The sequence below is a fragment of the Otolemur garnettii genome, unplaced genomic scaffold (assembly GCF_000181295.1).
Source record: "Otolemur garnettii isolate 467f Iridium unplaced genomic scaffold, OtoGar3 scaffold00001, whole genome shotgun sequence".
In the NCBI taxonomy this organism is placed as follows: Eukaryota; Metazoa; Chordata; class Mammalia; order Primates; family Galagidae; genus Otolemur; species Otolemur garnettii.
The window spans coordinates 70,096,317-70,117,356 of record NW_003852396.1 but is presented as its reverse complement, the minus strand read 5'-3'; the positions used below and the strand labels follow the sequence as shown (position 1 = coordinate 70,117,356).

General features: G+C 53.2%; 1 protein-coding gene across 1 annotated transcript; it reads right to left on the bottom strand.

Annotated features, from left to right (window-relative positions):
• Positions 1–611: 611 nt before the first annotated feature.
• On the bottom strand, positions 612–20,512 carry TSPAN18 (tetraspanin 18). Its single transcript, XM_012801490.1, has 7 exons — positions 20,445–20,512; positions 17,860–18,054; positions 10,173–10,247; positions 8,906–9,004; positions 8,237–8,419; positions 2,498–2,581; positions 612–659 (listed from the first exon to the last, which is right to left on the bottom strand). Exons 1-7 carry the CDS (start codon positions 20,505–20,507, stop codon positions 612–614), a joined length of 747 nt encoding a protein of 248 aa, XP_012656944.1. The 5' UTR covers positions 20,508–20,512.
• Between the last annotated feature and the right edge of the window lie 528 nt (positions 20,513–21,040).

The window sequence follows — 21,040 nt, the reverse complement described above, 5'->3', positions numbered from 1 at the left end:
ACAGATAGGAAAGCAAGGACCTGCTTGCTGGGCTGTTCTTGTATCCAGTGTCTGTAGCCCGCACTTGACCCTGGCCTGCGGTGGGGACAACTCCCTGCTCTGGTGGGCCAGGGATTGCACTGTAAGTTCTGAGTCTTCAAGAACATAGCAGTTGGGTCTCCCTGGGCTCCCCTTAGGCTTGGATGACTTCTCTGAGGTTTTGCCTTTGCCTCCTTGTTGCCTAAATCCTCACTTCCCTGGCACCAGGTCCTGAAGCTGTGAGGACAGAGGGCCCGGGCCTAGGGATACCAGAGTCTGGCTGAGCCAAGGAGGGGACCTGGGACTGATGTTCCTTTGGTCTCTAGAGCAGACTGTGTCCTGGGCCAGGCGCTGGGGTCCCTGCGGAGAGCTCATGGCACCTGCCCTGGAGTCCAGGCGAGGGTACATCAGTTCTTACTTTTGTCTTCATTTTTTGTCTTCTTAAAAAAATAGCTCTATTCCCTTGACCCTTCTCCTGGCCATCCATGATGGCCTCATTGCCTCCCCTGGGGCCAAGAGGACAGCGGAAGGGGCAGGGGAGTGCATTGGGTGCTGGGCAGTGGTGGGCAGGGCAAGGCATCAGGCCACACCATCTACTGGATGCCCCGAAAGAGGCACATGGCGAAGATCATGGCGAAAAGCTGCAAAGCAAGCAGGAGTCAGCTCATCAGGCTGGCCCCACAGCCCCCTGCCCAGCCCACTCTGAAGGGAAGGGGCCATCTGCCTCTGGGCAGGACGGGCCCAGGGGCAGTACCTACCCCCTGGGGGGGATTCCTGATATGCCCCTGGGGTCAAGCCCCTCTCACCAGCCCTCGGCCCCTTTTATGAAGCATCATGGGGAGAATGGGGATTTTGGAAACTTGAGCCAGATCCAGCTCCCTGATTTGTCAGCATTGATCTTGAGCAAAGCACTTTGCTTCTCTGGGCCTGAGTATGTATCCAGAGCTTCCCGAGTGCCAGGCAGTGTTTAACGTGCTTTCTCAGAAACCTTTCCATGGACCAGGAAGCAAGGCACAGAGAGGTCACATAAGCTGCCAAAGTCACACAGCTACCAGTGGGGAGCCAAGGTTTGAGGCACCCTGTACTTTCCCTGCTAGCTCACAGGAAGGTGGTGAGATTTAAGCTGAGACAGTTATCTAAGGACAGAACTTGCCTGTCAGCTAGCAGATGCAGGACTGTTGTGAACATCAACCCTCCCAGAGTTATGCAGTTAATCCCCGGATGCTTGTCTGAGGGCTCTGGGGAGGTGAAGCAGGCAGAGACCCTGCCTCAAGGACTCCCCTCTGACCAGATTACCGATGTCACCACAGCCAGAGCTCTTCTTGCAAGTAGCCCAAGGAATAGTCCCCAAGACACAGCTCACAGCCGAGTCTCCAGGAAGCTCAGTGGGCAGGGGAGATCGGGCCAGGCTGGCACAGTAGAGGCTCCGCCTCTAATAGCAATCTGCCTCCTGTAGGGGCAGCACCAGCTTGCAGCTGGGCAGGGTGTGAGGCAGAGGATCAAGTACAGATGTCCCCATCCTCTGCAATCTCACAGTACCTAGGAGCAGGGTAATTTGCACCATTTTATACATGAGGAAAATGGCTCAGATGTCCTGCATCTGGGGAGAGTGGGAGCTGGGGACTCTAAAGCCTTGCTCTTCCTGCCTGGGACACGTTCCTGAGACTTCCCCAGTTCTTGCTCATCGTTGCCTCCCATGAGAGGACTTGTTCACCTACAACAGTGCTAGCACATGGCAGGGGCTCAGTGTTGGATAAATGACTAGATAAAGGGACTTCTCTGTCCCCCATCCCTGATGGCCTCCACAGAACCACTCCCAGTGGGGCTGCTAGGCACAGTAGGAAACTGAGGATCAGTCTATCTGATTTCCTTTCCCTGCAGGCCCTAGGCCAAGGGCTGGCTGAGTCTCCAGAGTGTCTGGTGAGGGGTAGGCGACGGTGCCCATCCAGCCCCCATGGGTAGGTTTGATATCCCAGGGAGGACTGCTGGAGAAGGCAGCAGATCCTCCCTTTGGCAGGAGCACCACCTAGTGGTGGCTGCAAACTGTCTGCAGGGCTTACCTTTCTGGAGGGGACTCTGGGGCCTGGGGCAGAGGGAGCTATGATCACCATTGGCAGGTTAACTAGGCCCTGTAGGCCCTGAACACTCCAAAGAGAATAGGCCTGATCTAGAACCACAGGCTGCTCCCCACTCCACAAGTCAAGAGTACACCCTGGACTTTGGAGCTAGGGTGGAGGTGGGGGCAGGGAAGAGGAGTTGGAATGCAGCGTTGAGGGGTATCTCTCAGGGCCTGCCCACCCCACTGCTGGGAGACTGGCTCTAGACATCCTCTCCAGAGTCTAAGGATGTTGCTTTGGTGGTAAATAGACAGATGGGCTTGTACCCTCCAGTGCTTATAGCAGGTACCCAGTTGGTCCTGGGTAAGGAAACGGGGGCAGGCTGCCCTCTGCAGAGCGGCAGAAGTGGGACCCTTACTCACCTCAATGGCCAGCACCCCGATGGCGAGGGCCCCAGCCAGGTAGACGTAGGTTTCAAAGGTGTTAAGAATCACGGTGTAGCAGCCCTTGGAGGGAAGGACCAAAGGTCAAGCCACAGCCAGGAGGGACAATCTGGAGTCTGGCCAGTGTCAGGACTAGGCTTTGTGGCATGTGACCCCAGAGCTCAGGTAGTAGCAGGCTTACCCTGTCCAGCTGCTGTGGGGACAGGGTGATGGGAGCAGGTAGGAGGCAAACACTCATCCAAACAGTGATTTGACAGCATTGTGCCAAAGCTATCCCCCAGTCACCCAGTCCATGAGGTGGAGCTGAAATCCGCCAGCCTGTAGGCCCAGTCAGTCACAGACCCTTTCTGAGTAACTACCACAGTGAATGGGATGCTGGGGAAATTCCCATAAATATCTAGACTTCTGCTGCTCTTGAATAATCAGATCCAGCTAGGCAAGACGTCATGGCCTCATCAGCACCAGAAGCAGCTGCTCGCTTCTGGTAGGATAGGTGCTCCCTGGGGTCCACAGTCCCCCCTCGTTCCCTATTTTGTATGCCCCCCAACTCTTTCCCATTATCTGCATGGCTGCTGAAGGAGTTTTCAGCCTCTGCTTTAAGAAAATACAGTTCATCCATCAAAACCCTGCTTACATCTCATCTCCTCCTGGCAGCCTTCCTGGACTAGCCAGTCCACAGGGCTCCTCTGAAGGGATACAATTCCCAGGCTATTACTGCTTTCTCAGCAGTCCTGGAGGTGTATGAACCCAGATAGGCACAGATAAAGAGAAACCCAGTGAAAGACAGACGGGGGGTGAGATGGGGGGGGACAGAGTGTGCAAGAGAATGCCAGTGTACAGCCAGGGGCTGCCCTCCTTGACTTTGAGTGCCGCTGACTTATGTCATCTTTGTGTCCCCAACATCACCCCCTCCCCTGTGCTGACCACAGAGGCAGAAGCATGGTGGTTGCTCTGAGTGAAATGTATATGCAAAAGGAGAGAATTTTCTTTCCTTTATGGGAATGTGCATAGTCTTTGGCCCAAGCAGAGAACTTGCAAGGAAAGAAGTCCCTGGGGTGGGAGTGGGGGATCCTGCCCCGTCCTTTTTGGGTGACTGTTGCCGTTTCTGGGCACTATTGAGACCTAAGATTCTTGGGTGCCCACATGCTCACGCTTGCCTATAGTCAATAACTCAGAACCCTTGCCTCTTTGGCCGGAAGTGGAACTGAGGAGGCTACACTAGGTCTGGGGGATGGCAGGGTCTGATCTGGGGATAGTGGTCAGGTGGTATTTTGGTTGGTGTCTGCCTGGTAGAGGCTGACCAGGATGGGCACAGGGAGAGACCCCACCGGCCCTTCTGGAGGCTCCGCAGTATAACACACAGGGTATCTCCAGATACAAACAGACCCCTCCAGCACAATGACCAAGACCCACAGAGCTGCTGGGACTGAGCATGCCCCAGGGTAATCTGGGAAGTGGTTAACAATGAAGATGACAAGGCCTCACCCCAAGACCCTGGATCAGTGGGTCTGGCATGGATCCCAGGAACCAGCATTACGGGCAGATGCCCAGTTAATTTCTAATGCCTGTGCTATGGCTGGACCTTGAGACACCCCAGGCCCAGAGATGATAACAAGGAAAAGAAGAACTAGCGGAACATTCAGGCCTTGTCTTGGCTATGCTGCTGATAGCCCAGCCAAGGGCTCTATGATTGGGACAGAGCCCTTAGCGCAGCCCAGAGGCCCTACACTCTACCCTACAGGAAGCTGGCGTGGCTGGAGGTCCCTTCAGAGCTGGCAGAGGAGACCATCTTCCCCACCAGGCCCTAGGGCCACCCTGGATCTGCCCTACAGAGTTGGGCTGACCTCAAGCCTTCTGTTTAACAATTTTTTAAAGCACCAGAATGCCACTAACAGCAAAAAACTGACCTGCTATGGAAGTAAGGAAAGAGATGGGTTGTCTTGGCATCAGCCTTCTGGCCTCCCATAGTCCCCTTAGCATGCCACCTGCTCACCAGGCCAGCCACATAATAGCACCTCCCCAACCTCAACACACACATGAAGGGAAGGCAAGTTTGCCAAGCCCTTCACGAGGATGTCCAAAAGGGAAGTGGCAATGACCCAGGGGAGAGGTATCAGCGATTGTTACACAGAGGTCCTGGAGTTCAGCAACTTGGGGTCCCCACCCAGCCATGCCACTCATTTGTTCTGTGACTCTGGGCTACTTATTCTTCCTATGCCCCAGTCGTCCCATCTATAAAACGGGGCTACTTAGACTATCTATGGGGTGAGGATAAGATAAGATATACCAATAAAGCCCTTGAACAGTGCTGGCATGGAGCAAGCCATGTTAGGATGTCCTCTCTCTAAGCATATCCTGGGTGGTAGAAAGTGAGCACAGATCAGGTGTGTGGGTTTCCCCATGCACTGGAGTGTCACTGCAAGATGAGACAATGTGCACAGCTCAAGAGGAGGGGAAAAGTAACAAATCCCTTCCCGAGCATGAAATTGACTCTGCCATGCCTCACCTGGGGCAACTGGTGAGATGCCGGGGACCTGGTCCAGCAGAGGGCTGGTGTTTCCGGAGCCCTGCTGTGTGGCACCTGAGGCCCTGCCTGCTTAGCTCCCAATCAGACTTTGGCACCATAAGACCCTTCAGTTCCTCGGACTGAACCCAGCACACAAGTTTGGCCGATGGGGTTTCACTGGTCCTGAGATACCCTGGGGCAGGGGTTGGAGAATGGACAAGCCAGTGCCACCCCCACTTGGTGAGTATCCACTCTTTCAGGAACTTTGCCAGGGCCCTGTGGGCTCTTTCTCATTTAATCCTCATTACAGCCCCTTGGGAAGGAGGGGCTTACCTACATTTTACCAACGAGGAAAGGGAGGGAGAGAGTGGGTGGGTGATTTGCTCAAGGTCACACAATAGGAGGAAGGGAAGAATTTACAGAGGAGGATTCCAAACTCTTTCCTGTTCCAAAGGGAATGGGAGCCTGGCTTCGGGAAGGCTCGTTTCTCCCTCTTGAGGGCCAGGTCCAGGATGGAGAGCCTAGCACTGCCTTCTGCATTCCTGGACATCACCTCATCCCCCAACCCCCACCCTGTGACATACAGATAGGGGACCCTCTCTCCGCAGCCTGCCAGCAGGCTGCTGATGCCCTGACCACATCAGTTGTTGCCAGTGCCATCTTCCTTCTCGGAGGGGAGGCCATGCCCCTATCCCCTGCTCCCGTCCACAGCCACTCCCTAATCACACAAGGGGCCGCTGGGCCTAGGTCACCCCCACAATGATCACCCACATGCACCAACTCCCACATGTGTATCTCTAGTGCGGACCCCTCCTTGCTGAGCTCCACTCCACATACTCATCCACCTACTGGGCCCCTCTGCTTGGCTGCTCCAAAGGTACTTCATACCCAATGTGCCGCAAACCAGATCCTAGGGCTTCCCCAAACCCAAAACTATAGGGTCGTCCTCATCACCTCCTCCTTGCATGCACCCCCCACAAGCCCCAAGATAGAGCTTGGCTCCTCCAGTACCCATCCTATGGGCCTGGAGGAAAAGTCAGAAATGCACCCTGGGCTTCGAGGAAGTAGGCTTTGGAGAAAAAACAAACAGAGACAGTCCCATAGCAGAGGCTTTTAAAAGGGAAGATGCTCAGAAGGGATGTGAGTCTCACAGAAAAGAAATCCCAGAAGTCAATCTTGGACAGTCCTCCTGAGAAACAGAGTCATCGGAAAGCACTAATGTGGCTGTGCAGGGACCTCTCTGCCAAGCTCTGATCTGGAAGCCATGCCCAAGAGACAGAAGGAGAAATCCTACTGAAGGATGAATCTAGAAATGGGAAGCATATTTGATGACACCCCGAAGGAATACGGCCCAAGGGAAGCCTCCCTGAAAAGCATTAGAAGGATGTAGGTTTTCCTATGGGCAATGGTCATTCCAAATGACAGTTCCTTCAACAAGTTAGGAATTCATTTGTCTTTCACATCAAATTCTGAGCTGTGGTGACCTCTCTGCTCCATGGAGCTGTCAGCAGCCCAGGCTCCATCTCTCTGGATTCTCTGCCATCACAGGTGCTGCTCTCCTTTGCAAGGACCCAGATGGCTTGTCACCATAAACCACAGCTGCAGTCCAGCCATGGGAAAAAGAGGTGGGGTGGACACAGCACTTTCTCTTAAGGATGTGACTTGGGTTGCATGAGTCACCTCTGCTCAGCTCCCAATTGTGGAGAACTTGGTTACCTGGCTTAGCTGCAAGGGAGGCTGGGAAATGCAGCCTTCACCTGATGAGGAAGGGAGACTATAGAGGGGGAGACAGTCAGCAGTCTCTGCCATAGTATAGGGAATCCCAAGTCCAGATACGGTGTCTCAGCAAGGGTGACCCAGCAGGAACCAGTTCTGTCCTGCCTGCTATCAAAGCTTGAACCCCTGCCCTGTATTCTGAGTAGCTCCCCAAAGCAGGTCTCTGGGACCTAGCTCCTGGGGTGGCCCTAAGCCCACAGTGGCCTGATCCCAGGGGGCTTGGTTCTCTCTTTGTGTCGCTCTCTCCCAATGCAGGATGGCAGGGCTGGGGCAGAGGGAATGTGGCCCTTGGGGCCTTGTAAATCCTTTGATGTGCCATGGGCTGGTACAGGGGCTGGAGGTGCTGAGTTGGTAGAACAGAGCTGAGGCTGGAAAGGGCCCTATCAGGGCACCAGGAGTCAGGCCTCTGCTTATTGTCACTCCTCTGGGACTCTGAGAAGCCTACCTTGCACCCCCCCTCTACCCGCAGGCCCATTCCAGTCTACCATCTGGTTTTATTTTCTTCATAGCAATTGTTACCATGTGAAATTACTACTTTTTGTTTGCTGCTTGTTCATCATCTTCCTCTAACTAGACTATGAACTCTGCGGGAGCAGGGGCCTTGTCTCCTGTCCCCTGCTGTGTCTCTTGCATCTGGAACTATCCCATGAGATCCTCGTTAAAGGCCTAATCAAGTGAGGGTCTTGGGTTAGACCATTGGTTCTCACGACCCACAGGAACCTTATTAAAGGGTATCGGCATTAGGAAGGTTGAGAACCACTGGGTTAGGGGCTCACGTCACCCTGGCCCGTCCTCTACCTCCTTTCCTGCCTTGCTGTGGGAGGGGGGGTGGTCAGTAGGAGGGAGGTAGACCAAGTACAAGGGCATTGTATGGTGCAGCCAAAGCTGGGCCCTTGTTTCCCCTAGAGGAGCCACACTCAGCACAGGAAACCTTTCCTCCTAGCTTAGGTGAAGTCTTTGGCTGACAGAGGGGCAGAGAAGTCTAAGAACTTCTCTGATCTTGGAGAGACAGATCAGGAAGACTTTGCTCCCTTAGGGCCAGAGGGTGTGCCCACATGGCAAATGTGAGCTACCTCCAAAAGAGAGCATATGGCTAAAGAGGTCCCCCCTCCCCCACCATGTAATTCTGCTTCTGTCCCTCCTCCACAGACCTGCATCATCAGCAGCTCAGGACACACTGGAAAACTCCTATTCACCCCTTAAGTGCAGCCCAAGTGCCCACTCCAACCAGGATCATCTCTTACCCTCATTCTTCCTCATTTTGGTTGGATCTCAGGAGCCTCCATCAGCCCCACCCAGGTACAGAAATCTCATATCATAGCCAACATTTCCCTGGGATTCCTGGAGTGGCTTCAGACTCTCTGGGCTGGTATCATCTCCCACCCAGCTCTGGCCACCCAGGTCCCAGTGGACCATTCCCCTGCCTAGCCCAGTACCTGCTTGTTCAGGAATAGGCTCCTGCCCATGAGGCACTCCTCCCTGCTCAGCAGGACCCCGTCCCGGCTCTGCGGCTCTCTCCGGCAGCAGGCCTCGGGCACCTCCTCACTGTTCAGCGTCAAGAGTCGAAAGACTGATGCAAACTTAAAGTCTTCAGGCCCATTGACCCCACAGCAACCAAACTAGGAGGAGAACAAAGAGAAGGGTGTGGTGGACAGGAGCTGGACACCGAGGGCAGAGGACAGAGTGTCTGCAATGGAGTCAGAAGACTCCGTGTGGGTTGGCTCCACCTGTCCTCCTGTGGACCTGTGGGAGAGTCACTAGTTTCTCTGGGCCTTCAGTGTCCTCATCTGTAAAATGGGGGTGGTAGACCAACTGCTACCTCACTGGGCCCTTAGTAAGCACTCAATAAGTTTCTATAGTTATTATCATCAATGACAATGACCCAAGACATGGGTAGCAGACAGGTTGTACTCTGAGTCTGGACTGTGACCAGCTGCCTGGAATGCTGCATGGTTCCTGATTCTGAGGCCAGGGCTGGGGCTGGGGCTGGGGCTGGGGCTGGGGCTGGGGCTGGGGAGAGTGCCCTGGTTGATTATTCACATGTGGCATGTGGGCATCGTGGTTCTGAATACTCATAGCATATTTGGGGGGAGGGCATTACTCACTGTGATCATGACCGAGTTCCAGGTGGCAGAGAAGACGTCTGTGTCATTATTGCCCTGGTAGTGCTTGGTGAGCTCTTTGGTGAAGAATTCTCGGGTGAGCTGGGGGCAGCAAGAGAGAGTGGGGTGAGGCCTGGCAGTTTGGCCCCTCACTTGCCTCTCCTGCCATGTGTTTGGGGTGGGGGCATGAGAGCTAGGGCCTCTATCCATGTCTTGCTGTCAGGCCCCCAGGGATTCTCCTAAGGCACCAGCTTGGGGCAGGCCCCTTACCCCCAGCATGGAAAGTCAGTCTGCACACACAGACACCTCCCTTAGCAAACCCTAGGCCAGGACAGCTGAGACCCTTGCTCAGCCTACAGCAACACTACCCAAAAGGAGGGATTATCTTCTTCCTCCCTACCCTTTCCCCCAAGCTGCTCCCCAGACAGAGCCAACCAGAGGCCCCCAGGTTACAGGTCCTGAAGAAGCTATGGTGTAGGGCAAGGAGTCTGTACATCCAGTTTCCAGAGATGTCCTTGTAAGTCACTGCTACTCACAAAATACTCTGTTGAGGTCTAAAGACCCTCCTTCCTTCCCACTACAATGGGAAAGACCCCAGGAGCTGCCCAGCAGAGGGAGGCCATCTAGGCGCCATCCTCTATACACAAGCTGCTGGGCCTCCTCTTCCCCTCTAGGCCAACCACTTACCTCCCCAACCCCCGAAGCCCCTGCATCTCCTGCTTGTATCCCTCTTCCTCTATCCTGTTTCTTTTCTAGCCCCCCTTGGCTGTGGTCCTGGGCTCTTGTCAATTCAGAGAAGGAAGCTGGTGCCCCAGGTAGTTGAATCCTCTAGAATAAGGTAGCCTGTGGGGCCAAGTTGTCCAGAGAGGACACGAGGCAGGGCCTCCTCTGAGAGCACTCTGTCTGTGCTCCTTCCTACACAGTACACACGTTAGGGCTTGGGACAGCCACTCTGGCTATCCTGACCATCGGCGAGGCTACCACTGGGCGAGGTAGGGAAAGGGGTGTTCCAGAATCAGGTAGGGGTTGCACTGATGCTTTGAGAGCAGAGACTCCTGAAGTTCCTCAGGACTCTGTGACTTTCTGGAAAAGCCTCTGTAGGAAGAAGCTCCCAGGGGTCACTCTGTGGCCCATGGGGCCTGGCTGGGCTGGATGAGAGGCTACCAATTCTTGAGACCCATCCCGGGGTGGAAAGCATGGCACTGACTCTGAATGGCCACCAACCTCATGTCAGCAGCAGTAGGTGAGAGAGCCCGGGCCCAGTACTTACATTTTCCCTGAAGATGAAGGCCAGGATGGCTGCCGAGAGCTCCGCCAGGAAGATGATCAGGATGAACAGGAAGAACTGCAGAGAGAGGGGGCAGGTGTGTGAGTGCGAGGGATGGCAGGAAGGGATGGGGCAGCCACCTGCTCCCATCTGTCACCCAGTTGACGTAGTATACAGTAAACTGATTTTGTAAGATGAAGACATTCTACTGCCATAAGTCAGACATTTTTCATAACATGAATGATCCATCCTTGAAGTCAACAGTTTGTTGACTAAAAATAAGAAAAGTAAAAATAAGAAAAAAATAAACAAATAAATACACCTTCCATGCCAATGGCAGCCCTTAGAGAATGTCCAGCCTGAACAACCAACCCTACACCAGTGGCTGTTTGGGCCCCCTCAGGTGGCTTGTACAAGCTGTGGAATCCTGAGCTCCTGGGGATCGATCCCAGCTAGCTTTCCCCACCTCACTAGCCAGGGCCACCTCTCTCTGTCCCACTGTCTCTGGTTCCCATAGGAAGTGGTGAGGACACACTGATCTTTAGCAGAAATAAAGGAATAAGATTGGAAAGAAGGTAGTGTGACTGCCCAAGTCCTAAAACCCAGGGGCCAGGGGTCTGATGTCTTTCTGACCCAGCCTCCTCCCCTCTACTAGCTTAATTCCTCATGTTCCCCAGATGAACCACGATACTTGCTGTTTGGGGGCCCTCACAGTCTGTGCTGCCTCTACCAGGAAGGCGCCTCCCTCCTAACAGAGAGACCCCCATGAGCATGGCACTAACTCAGGGGCTATAACTCAGCTCGCAGCCTTCCCTGATGTCTGAGGCAGTGTGGTGTCGATGTGTGACCATTAGCTGAATGAATGAACTCATGAGTGAAGGCCTTGCCATGGAGACCTTGCCATCTGCTATGTCTTAGGCACAGTCATCATAGGCACTCTCGGGCCAAGGGCGGTTGGCAGAAGAAAGTGGTAGTGGCCTTGCCTTCATTACTCAGCATTGCTGGTGCCCTTGGCGTTTACAGAGTCTGTTATCACCTTACCTGGAAACCACTGGGAGAGGACTTACTACCTGGTGCATTCGCAGAGACTTGTTCTTATACGCCCTCCCAGGTACCTGGGCGGCTGTCCTGATCTGCTCCCTGGGGTTTCATCCTCAGAACCACCCGCCTGCACAACATGTGCCAGCTACAAGGAGGCAAAGGGTGCTGGGCTTCACATGGGGACACCTCAGGTCCCGCCTAGCCTTGTGTGATGTGGGACAAACACTCAAAGCCCTCAAGCCTCAGTTTCCTCACCAGTAAAATGGGGATGCAGCGACCCATGGAGAATAATGACATAATGGATGTGAAAGTATTTCCTATGTTGCAGACAAGCTCGGTGCTGAGGGCACTCCAGCCCAGTGCAGGCCCCTTCTGCGACCCCTCTGAGCCCAGCTCTCACTGACACACTCAGCACTGGCTTCCTTACAGATGCACTGGGGGCCGAGGACAATGCTTTGGGGAGTCTCTCTCCTGGAATGTGTCTCTCCTGGTCACAGGAAAGTTTTTCGTCACTTTATCCCCACCCAGGGAGCTCCCAGTCATGTTCCCTCCTGACTTTTCAGCTTCACCAGCGGCTGCTCTGTTGAGGTCTGGAGGTGTCTCCAGATTGCATGGACTTCTTTAGAGAGTGCTCAGGATGGATTTAGGGGATACCCACCCAGGACATGGATGTGAAATATTGCTAAGATTAAGATCTATCAAATGGGTTTTATTGTTTTAAATGTCCAAACCCAAGGAGAATCCCCTGCTTGAACAGGGCAGCCAGCTCTGGATGGGGGTTTGTTCTCCCTCATCCCTAAGTTGGCTCACTGGCCTTCGTCAAGCTCTGCTATGTCCGCTGGGTGCCCCTCAGGTGTGTGAGGCTCCCCGAGGGTTTTACCAGGGTCCAGCTGCTCCAACACAGGCTGTGGTCTCACAGAGGCCTGCCGGGCATCAGCACCACTGCTGTTCCCAAGGTTCCTTTTCTGCTTAGTTCCCTTTTTGGCATTTGAGGAAAGTGAAACCAAGAAAGGTGTGCAGTGGGGAGGTTCAGAGCAAACCCTTTCCTCCTGCTCCAAGTGTCCTGCTACTACTGATCTCTGAGAGTGAAGCTCAGGGCCTGGCCTGTCGGAAACTCTTCTGAGCATGGAGGTCTGTCCCGACAGGTCAGGGGGCAGCCTGCTGGGGTCCACACACAGAAAGAAGGGTCACATCCCAGGCCAGAAGCTTCTGCACTTTCTGCAGGGGAAGTAACTTTGGGCTGAGTTCAGAGAAGGAGTTCCTCAACCAGACAGGAGAGTGACAGAGGGGCTCTTATGCCCTGGGCAGGCTGCCCCCAGTTGACACTCTTACTATGTATTCTGTCACCCGAACAATCCTCACTTGCATGAGGCTGGCTGACTCCTAGGCTGAGTGGCCACTGAGTGATGTATTTTCCACCTCTGTAGTCTCTCCTCTCCTGCGACAGTGACAGAGCCCTCTGGCAGGGGTCCTGGCACTTCCATTTGGCCAATAATGGATGGTCATCTGGTTCCACCATATGCAGCATCTACAAGGAGCCCTTCCCTGCCCTCTGCCCTCTTGCTACGGCCGCTGGCAGGTGCTCAGGCTGGCAAAGAGCAGCCTGGGAAATGGTTTCCATCCTCGGCGATACACTTGAGCTGGCGTGCCTGCCGGCCTCAGCCCGGACAGTATAAATTATGAACGAGGCAGCTCGCAAGCCCCGTGCACTCTGTGTGCCCGTCACTCTGGGGCGTATGTGCGCCATCCAGGATGACCTCGAGAGGCTTGCGTGAGATAATGCAGGTGAAGTGCTTCGCACCAGGCTGGCATGACATAACAGCTGCTCACACATTTGCCCAGAGCCAAGAGGAAGTGTGGCATTCATGCAGACAAAAGTCAGTGTGGGTGTTCTCCCGGGCACCTATGACTTGGGTGCTCTGGACCTTGCAAGGCTCATTTCATCACCCCCTCTCAGCAGCCTGCCTCTTACCAATGGGGACTGTGACTCTGGGAGGAGCAGTACCTGGCCCAGGCTGGCACAGCTGGTAGATGGTGTGGGAAAGAAATCCTCAGGACCCTGACAAGGGCACGGCCATCTTGGGAAACAATGGATGAGAGAAAGCAAGCCAGAAACTAAACTGTGTGATCACAGCAATCCCCTCCCCAACCCTTCTTGGAATATTTCAAGCCAGTGTTCCTGGGAAACAATAGAACAGTAACTTCCTACCCCAGCATGGTGGCAAAATTGAGGGAGTAACTATTTGATCTTGGCGCAATAATCAGTAACTCTGCAGAAGAGAAAGACTCCCCCTGGCACCCCCCTCCCACATCCAACCCTCTTAATAAGGGATAATAACAGCCTCTTGAAACTGTGTGAAAGCTGAGTGGACTCCTGGTCAGACTCCACTCTGCTCTTTTTCTCTTCTAATAAAGTCTTTTCAATCCCTGGACTGGCCTCGTCTCCTGCTTTTGGACCCTTCCCCTGACTTTACCCCTGTTTCCTTCATCTTGTATACCAGGGGCTTGAAAATGGGAACCCTAATGCCAGAACACGGTCTCTTAACACCGTGTTATGCTGGAAGCCATTACATCCTCCAGACCTTACAACTTTCCAATGGCCTATGAACTCTCTGTGGTTCTACACCTGTTCTTCTGGTTTTCCACTTATCAAGTACTTTTGCATGCCAGGACAGAGCCAAACAAGAGAGACTCGTTTTTTTCTGGCTAGATCATGAACATAACACAATGGCTATGAAGAAGATACTATTAGCAACATTTTCCTATGAGGAATCTGGGGTTCAGAGAGGTTAAGTAACCAGACTCAGGTCACACAGCCAGGAAGTGGCAGAGCAGAGGTTGGAACCCAAGCTTTTCTACCCTAGAGCCCATACCTCTGATACCTCCTCTCTGTTCCTTTCTTCCAGGGCTGTTTATTGAGTGTCTCCTCTGTGCCAGGCGATGTGCTAGGTATTGACAATCAAATACACAATGGGGAGACATAGTCCTCATCTTCATAGAGTTTACACTGAGTTAAAGCAGCAGGAGATGAAATGAAACAATGAGCCTGGTAACTCAGGGACCAGGAAAGCGAAGGAATGTGCAGGGCCCACTACACAACATTACTTCCGCCAACACCCCTTCTCTAGCTAACGTGGTTTACTACTGGCTATTTGGGGGAGTCCCCTGGACCCACCCACGGGGCTTGCAGTGCTGCCCCCAGGGCTTCCCCTCCTCAGAGCTTTTCCCAGGGTTTGCATCCCGTTTGCCTAAGGACACATCTGTCAATGATTCCTGAGCCTTTAATTTACAACACTTAGGATGGAAAAATTAGCAAAGGGCGGAAACTGCTATTTTGCCTCCTTGTGAGCATTTCCAGGCTTTTCTGAACCATCTGTTTGTGCGCAGTGTCTGCTTTCCGTTCTCATTTCTAATAAATATTTACCAAATTTACATACTGAGTGTACAATTCAGCTCACTTATCTCTTTTTTGAATACACTTGTCTCTTTTTTACCGTTCTCTTTTCCAATTTAGCATGGCTTTGTTACAAAATATATTTAAAAATCACAATCTCATAAATTACTTGACAAAAGAAAGCCTTGAAATGCTCAGAGGTAAGCAAATGGGAAAACAGGATGTCACAGCTCTGCCGTAACAGGTGTACCTGTCCCATGTATGTGAACGCCCTAAAGTCGGTTAATAGGAGTGTTGAGAAATGGACATTTAGATAAATTAGTCCTTGGGTGGTCATCGGATTAATTGTCCCGGGGCCCTGTGGGACTGTGTCCTCAGAGGAAAGGGATGGGGACACCCAGATAGCCCCTGTTCCAGGCCTCCTTTCTCCATGGGCCCATCAGCCTGGCTTCCTGGGGGTGGCTAAATTTGTTTTCTGGGCCTCATCTCAAGACAAGCCTTTTTTCTCTTCTGGTAGGCTGGGTAGGCAGTCAAAGGCTTCTAGAAAGATCCCAGAGGCTCCCAAGTATGAGACTCTAGGCTCACTTCAGCTAGAACCACCACATAGCCAGGTTCAGGTTGGAAGAGAGGAATGGTTCTTCTGATTTCTTAGGTCATGAACTGTTTTGAAAACTTGCTAGGAGCTGTGGTGCCTTTCTCCAGAAGCACACTCCCCAAACACTTCATGTATACTACATACATGCGCATGTGCACACATACCACACATGTGTGCCATACACGCAACAGGTGTATGCGTATACATACACAATGCAACACAATACATGTGCCACAACATTCTTGCACACACACAGACATGTACCCACAATGCATACATGCAATACACACACACGTGCTCTCACATAATACTTTGCTCATAATTTTAGGTGAATTTTGGACTGAGTCTGTTCTAGGTTAGGAGCCCCTGGACCAGTTTTGGTCTGTGAGACAGGAGACTTAGATCCAAGTGTCCCTGCCTTTGACTCACACTGTGACCTTAGGCTTGTATGTGCTGTGCCTTGGTGAGAGAGGAAGTGTAGGGGAGAAGACAGGAGGGCAGTCAGGGGGAGTAGACAGAGGGGCAGGGAGAGAGACAGGAAATCACGTAGGAATAGGAAGAAAAGATCAAGAGGAAGGCAGAGACGGAGAGGCAGAGACAGAGGCAGTGCGAGAAAAGAACGGGTGTGACATACAGACGGGCAAAGCAGAGTGGGACAGAAGGGGAAGGAAGGGGATGGGGGGGAGGGCCTGCAGTCAGGCTCAGTGGGAAAGACCCAGCCTGGCAGCCAGGACTTAGCTCTCTCAGGGAGGACTTTGGGCAAATCTCTGTCCCTGAGGCGCGGGCTTGTGTTCCAGGGAGCCACTTAGTGGAGTAGACTTGAGAGGCCAGCGGGCCCCAGCCTGCCCAGCCTGCCCAGCCAAGAGCACCAGGCTGGCTTCCTGTCTTGGCTTCAGCCCAGCCCATTAACAATGAATGAGCCCCTGGGGCCGAAGTGAGGGGGGAGAGGGAGGCTGGTGTGTCCGGGGACCCATATCCCAGCTCCCTTTAAAGCCCCCTCGGGCTCCTCAGTAAAGACTTTCCCAGGCACTGTTGGCACCACCGTTAGGGCAAACACTGCCTGACTAGGGGGCACTCACAGTTTGTCTCTGTTTCTCTCCCAGTGAAAAGTCTGCATTGTTCGTGATGTCGAAGGGCCAGTGGACCCCTGGCTCTCTGTCACTCACTTCTCAGCTGACCTCACCTCCTCTCTGGATGTGGAGCATCTCACTGTGACATGAATGGGGCCTGTATGTTGTGCTGTCATCTGGGGGCAGAGGCAGGGTGCCACGTCTCTGTCCCAGTGCTATCGGGTGCTGGCTCATCCATGGGACCCTCCAGAAGCCTCCCAAGTAACCCCTCTGCCTGATCAACCTGGGTCTCTCTGTCACTTAACTCCCTCTCCCCAACTCATGGGGTAGGGGGTGGGAGTATCTGCCAGTTGACTCAGCCCAGCCAGGCACGTACTTCCCTAAGCAGGGCTATTTTTAACTTACCCTATAGTGGGACTGGGCTCAGCCCAGAAGTTCTCCAAGTCCTGGGGTCCCACAGGACCTCTTTGGGGAGAGCAGGCCACCCACCAAGGATGGTTAAGTAGGCAAAGGCCTGAAGCACCATGGCCCATGGGAATGCAGAAGACCTGAGCACTAGGACGCCCATGGCCTGTCTTGTCTCGCTCCAATCGACAGGCGAAGACACCAAAGCTTGGGGTGGTAGAGAAACTGGCCGGGAGCTACACTGCCGGGGACAGGACAGGGAGCACACTCAAACCCGGGCCTGCTGTGGCTCCACTCATCCTCAGAGGCTCAGCTGCCTCCCCTGTGCCTGTCCACAGGGAGGGGAAGGACACACCTGGCCCTTACCAGTCATGAGCACGTAATTAGCTGTGTGCCCCATAAAGGGGGTTCAGGGACTGTTTCTAGTTAGTAAATAAGAAACCTTCTGAGATCAAATCATCTCTGTTTTAAAATTGGATATCCCAAAGGGAAACCATTCATCCAAGAGCTATCTTGGCTATTTTACTAAACAGTTATAGTATTTTAGAGTTTTTAAAACAAATATAGGGCACGATTAACATGTCAGTGTTCTCAGTTGATCTAGCCTCAGAGAAGGCTAGTAGCTCAGACCTGGAGGCCAAGGTCCCCTCTTCTTGGGCAGCTTGCCCAAACTTCAGACATTGGCCCAGTGCAAATACTCTGGAAGCTGTGGCCACCAAGGCAAAGTGAAAAGGCTAGGGACTGTCCCACTCCTGGAGGATAGTCTTCTTGGCTTAAACCCTCATTCTGAGTTCCCTGGAGTGTGGACACAGACCAGGCATGCCTCAAGTCAAGGGTCCTCGCTGGCCATGGGGGAGGTAGAAAACTCCAGGAGGAAGGATAGAAGGTGCCAGGGTGAACAGGCAGCCTATGATGGTATAGGGGCCCTGGCCTAATGTCTCTCTCACCACCCCCCCACCCCGCACCAGCTCCCTGTGAGTCTTCAGGCAAGTCTTGGAACATGTTGGAACATTTTAGAACCAGCGAGTGGGCTGGATGCAGTGACCTTGATGGTGGCTCCTGGCATTGGCAGTCTCCAGTTCAGGAAGGACTTGTCTGAATGGAAGCCAGCCAGGGTCTGGGAGTAGCAGCCTTCCCTCCTCCCCCTAGAGCACCCATGGGTGGGGTGGGGGTTGGGCTACTCACGAACAGCAGCAGACACTTGTTTTCACGGACAGCCCCACAGCAGCCCAGGAAGCCAAGAAGAAAAAGCAGGCCCCCCATCGCCAGGAGGATGTAGGCGCCAGTGAGGAGCAGCGGGTTTGCAGCCACAATCTCCCGGAAGCCGGTGGGGTCCACCATGACCCAGATGCCAATGCCCAGCAGGCAGGCCCCGCCCAGCTGTTCCCAGCCAGTCAAGGGGGCAGGGAGGAGAAACAGACAGACAGGAAGGTTAGACACCGCTTACACCCACCATTCCCCGAACAGGGTTGCAGGGGCAGAGGCTGGGCAAAAATTCCATTTGCAATGTGAGCCATAGGTCCCAGCCACGCTTCAAATGGCTCTCAACTTTCCTGTTTCCTTGACCTTAAGTGCAGCACGCATCCTCTAAATGGGGGCTCAGGCCCCATTTTGGCTGCTGAGGGCCATGTCATGTTGAGTTTACTTGCCACTTTTATATGCTCCTGAAATGTCAGCGCTATAGGATTAGGAAGTCATCTAGTCCACCCCTCTAGTTGTACACTGAGGCCCAAAAGGAGCCGATGACATGCTGAAGGTCATACAGCAAGGGTGCGGCAGAGTCAGGGCTATATCCCAGGCCTTCCTGGCTCTAGCCCCAATGACAGTCAACAAAGATCCATGAACATGCCCTGGGTGCGTGTACCATCTGTGCTAGGGGATGAGAAAACACGGACAAAAGTCACTTATCATTGTTCTCAACAGGAGCTCTCAGTGAGTTCTACCCTGAAAGTGAGTTTCCTCATCTCAAACCTGCAGCTCAAAGCCTTCTTATCCATGCCTTGGTCAGGATGGCCCATCTCTCCCCTCACCTTACTTACCTTTGGAGAAGGGGAGCTTCGTCCAGAGAAAGGGCTGTGCCACTTACTAGCTGTGCAAACTTGGATAAGTAGCTTAACTTCTCTGAGCCTTTTAGCTTCCTCATGTTAAAAGGAGACTCAATTTCTCACCTCCCAAGACAGCCCCAAGGAAGAAAGGACAGAATGGATGTGAAAGCATTTAGCAAATTTCCCTTAATATCTGCTCCATTTTCCTCGGGTGCAGAGAGGTATTGGAAGCAGACCTGTTGTCCCGTCATAAGGAGAACCAAAGTTTGGCACCATGGGATCTGAGTGCTGTGAAGAGCCAGCAATCCCCTCGTGTGAGTCAGGAAGCCAGGAAGCCTGTGTGAGAAGGGACAGCCCGGCAATGGGGAAACTGCTGAGCTTTGGCTTGGCTAAGCTGCCCTGCAAACTGCGAGAAGGCTTTGGACAAAGACATTTGTAGGTAGCCTCAGGGCTAGGACAGGGAGAAAGTGGAGAGGCCTGAGGGACCCAGCAAGAGAGAGAAGGGAAGCCATACAGGACAGCCAAGGGCGGAGTCTCCATTTTTGTCATCTGTCTGGCAGTGTCTTTCTCCCTGGTCTCTGACAAAACCTCCAGGAAAATCTATGCCTCCTTATTGCTGTTGGAGTTTGGGGAGTTTACAATTGTATGCTATGCCTGCTTCAAGGAGGGCCCAGCCCCATTTTGGGCAGGGACGCTGAGGCTAGAGGAGCAATGAGCTTGTTGGGGATTACCCAGTGTGGAAAGTGGTGGCCTTGGGCCTAGAGGTCAAGTCTGCAGGGCTCTTGGCTCTTTAGGATTATGAAGCAGGGAAGGGAATCCAAGGGAGTGGCTGAAATGGATAAAAAACAGATGTGGAAGAGGGAGAGAGACAGACATAGTCAATCTTGGCCAAAAGGGGGCTCCTCTTCCACAGCAGTCCTGACCTGAAGGACAGGAGTGGAGGTTTATTCACCCAGGTCTTGGCTGCACTGAGATCAAGGGTTGAGGCTGGGTCAGGAAAGCGTGGGGGAGGGGGACCTTGGATTGTGGCTCAGCTCCTGGGAGATGCCAGGGACCTCAGCAAAGCCTTTGGTGGCTGCCAGCTGGTGGGGTAGCCACCTGAGTATACATGATTGATAGATTGGGTAGAGAAGTGCCAACCACATCCCAGGAACTCTGTAAACTAATCTCGCTTAATTTCCAAAACACCTGTTGAGGTAGGTCATTAAGAGATGAAGATACTGAGGTTCTAAGAGGTACAATGTGTTTCAGATCACACAGTTGGTGAGATGCAGGGCTGGGATCTGGATGCAGCTCTTCCTGTCCCAGAGGGGTTTCTAATTACATCAGAGGCTATACTGGCCCTGCCCTGCCACATCTGAGGTCTATAGACTGCTCTGGGGTATAAGGCTGGGTAGGGTACCCTCTTGTTGACCTCTGATCACCCTCACTCTCTCCTTCCCCACTTCTTACCGGGGGTCAGATCCCAGGACTAGCTGGGCTTCACCTTCCCCCACCCTGGCCAGCAGAGCCCATCTAATGTCTATGTAAAACTTGTCTCCTATGAAGTTGGGCTCTTCAGCGCAGGTAGGCACTGCTGTGGGCCTCCCCTCTGTGAACACCTGGCTGGCAGGTCCACCTGCCTCTGGTATTGGTCCCTGTGCCCTCCTAGGAGCTGGCTGAGTGTGACAGCAGCCAGTTCTGCCCCATCCCCAGCAGACCCTGGGAAGACCCAGGAATACTTACAAATATGAAGAAATTGAAAACAAACATCAGATACTTCATGCAGCTCAGACAGTCGCCTTCCATGATGCTCCACCTACAAAAGACACCACCACCTCAGGCCTCCCACTGGGGAATCCCACCCAGGAAGACCGGCCCCGGCCAGTGAGGAGGGGCAGTGCAGGGACCTAGCTTGGGGTCCAAGCCCTGCTCCAGACGCCAACCTCCTCATGGCCAACCTCTCCAGGCCCTGACTATCTCCATCCTTCACCTCCAGCATCCCACCTTCTGGGGGAACCTTCCCTGTCCCCATATTAAAAGCATACCTATAGCGGTGAGTCATTGAACAAAATTTTGTTCAGCTAACACTTATTGAGCATCTACTGTATGCCAGGCACTGGGGCTTGAAACCAATGAGATGCAGCCCTTCCCCAACCCCAAGGGGGGAGCTGACAGCATCTGCTACTGTGAGGGAGACCTCAAAGGACATCGGACACGTTTCAATTCAATATTCAGTATTTTCATAATTTCTTTATAATAGCCCTGGGGAGGTACTCAGGGCAGGGATTAGAGATCCATGCAACAGGTGAGTAAACTGAGGCTCAGAATGAAAATATCAT

What these genes read in the sequence shown, in the direction of transcription:
- TSPAN18 (XM_012801490.1), bottom strand. Translation starts at nt 20,507, where the DNA reads ATGGAAGGCGACTGTCTGAGCTGCATGAAGTATCTGATGTTTGTTTTC. An exon ending in GGAACTCGGTCATGATCACA is followed by an intron (nt 8,420 to 8,905) that starts GTGAGTAATGCC and finishes TTCTCCTCCTAG; the next exon opens with TTTGGTTGCTGTGGGGTCAA. An exon ending in TCGGGGTGCTGGCCATTGAG is followed by an intron (nt 660 to 2,497) that starts GTGAGTAAGGGT and finishes CTTGCTTTGCAG; the next exon opens with CTTTTCGCCATGATCTTCGC.